The sequence below is a fragment of the Condylura cristata genome, unplaced genomic scaffold (assembly GCF_000260355.1).
Source record: "Condylura cristata isolate star-nosed mole 26May11 unplaced genomic scaffold, ConCri1.0 scaffold00072, whole genome shotgun sequence".
Taxonomy (NCBI): domain Eukaryota; kingdom Metazoa; phylum Chordata; class Mammalia; order Eulipotyphla; family Talpidae; genus Condylura; species Condylura cristata.
In genome coordinates, this window is record NW_004567173.1 from 412,885 (window position 1) to 414,736 (window position 1,852).

The 1,852-nt window shown below is 66.3% G+C and overlaps 1 protein-coding gene across 1 annotated transcript in view; it reads left to right on the plus strand.

Moving 5' to 3' along the window:
• The window catches only part of BLOC1S5 (biogenesis of lysosomal organelles complex-1, subunit 5, muted), an 8,986-nt gene that overhangs the window by 3,476 nt on the left and 3,658 nt on the right, over positions 1-1,852 (plus strand). Inside the window, exon 3 of the mRNA XM_012734796.1 lies at positions 936-1,065. Within this exon, the coding sequence (XP_012590250.1) occupies positions 936-1,065 (130 nt within the window). The remainder of the gene's footprint in view (positions 1-935; positions 1,066-1,852) is intronic.

Sequence of the window (1,852 nt, forward strand, 5' to 3'; positions counted from 1 at the left end):
GCCCTGCCCCCGCCTGTGGCATCACCCACTCGGCACTGTCTGCCCTTCTCTGGCGGGCTGCCCCCTCACACCTTTGATCACGTCTGCTGTGGGCAGCAGCGTCCACTTCTCTGACCCTGTCTGCCTCTTGCCAGGCATTTGGCCCTTCCAGTTCATAGTATGGCCGCCCCTGCCCCCCGCCCTCCCACCCCCTGCCTCACTGGCTGTGTGCACTCAGCAGCCCCAGGCTCGGAGCAGCCAGAAGGGGCGCAGACACAGCTACTTCAGGGGGTCAGGCCTGCTCAGCTGAGACCCCGCTGGGCAGGGTGTCTGGACATGCCTCAGAGATCCCCTGTGTGGGGCCCAGAGGGCCTCTCAGGCCTCTCCACACCCTCTCAGTGCCCGGAGGCAGGCCCCTGTGTGGCGCAGGCTACGGTGGCCACAACCCATGTGCAGAAGCCCAGCCTAGCCCACCATCGGAGCCCCTCCAGAGGCTCCTCCCCGTTCCATCTCTGGGGTCTGCACCTGGATGCAGCCCAGCCCAGCCTGCTCCGCCATGAGGGGCGTGCCGACACACTGCCTGCCGGGAAGCAGCCCTCAGTGGGCTCTGTCCTGGGGCTGCACACAGCCTGGCACATCAGGCCAGTGTGGGCCCTGGGGAGCTCCATGGGACCTGAGGGCAGGTTGGGGGTGTGTGGCCGCGGACGGCTGCAGGCAGTCGGGCAGTGCTCTCAGCCCTCTGGCTCTCGCCCATTTCTCTCACTGCTCGTCTGCAGAGTCACATGCTGCAGTCTGTGCGCTGCCGGCAGGTGACACGCCTGGCCCCACCCTCACTTTGTTGCCAGATGGCAGGAGGGGGCCTGTGGATCCTGTGAGGGCCAGCGGCCAGGCAGCCAGGCCTGTGTAGCCTGGGCGGCCTGAGGGCGCAGCTCACCCAGCTCCACCTGTCCCTGCAGGAGAAGCGTGGGCTGCGGGAGGTTCGTGTGCTGCAGAGTCTCCAGAACGGGACCCAGGAGACCCGTGACCAGGTCCTTCCCCGCTGCCAGGAGGCTATGGGGCGCAGCCTGAGCCCTGTCCTGCACACACGTAAGGAGGGATGCAGCTCCTGGCATGCGCCCGTGACCTGGGAGAGGGGTGGTGCCCGGGAGGCCACACTGGGAGGGGCTCAGCCTCGCAGTCCTTCAGGCTGGCAGGTCAGAGCAGTTTCTCCTTCTCTGCTGTTTCTTCCTTAACCATTTAAGGAATAATGAATGATCTCCTCCTCTGTGAACGGGAGCCAGGGCCGGGAGGATGCTACAGTGAGCTTGTCCTCGAGGCAAACGGACGCCTCTGCTGGCTCTGGGACAGCAGGCTAGGGGCAGCAGCCTGGCAGGAAGTGGAGGGGCCATTGTGGACAGAGGTGGCAGGCAGTGCAGAGGCCTGAGGGGTGACACCAGTGCCAGCTGCGTGGGCGTGTCGGGAGAGGGTCCCAGGTGGAGGACGCCATGTCCTGAAGGCTCCATCCATGTGTCACTGCCCCAGCAGCCACCCCCAAGCGGTGCATAGGTGTCCCCGGCAGCCTGTGCTCATGAGGGCTCCCGCCCAGCCCACAGGGACAGGTAGACCGGGGGCGCTGGGGAACGTCTGAGATTCGGGTCCCATCAGCCCAGAGCCACGGCTGGGGTGACGCTGAGGGCAGTAAGCCAGGCAAGGCCCTCCAGGCCACCGGTCAGCCACACAGGTCAGCGTCAGCCTGGCTCTCGGTGCCCGCACAGCTCAGACATGGTGTCATGGAGCCCAGCCCTCGGTGCCCAGGGGCGCACAGGGTCTATTTTGGGGAGGGTTTGAGCCCTACATCCAGCCCAGGTGCGTCTCCCAGAGCCCCAGGCTGCTG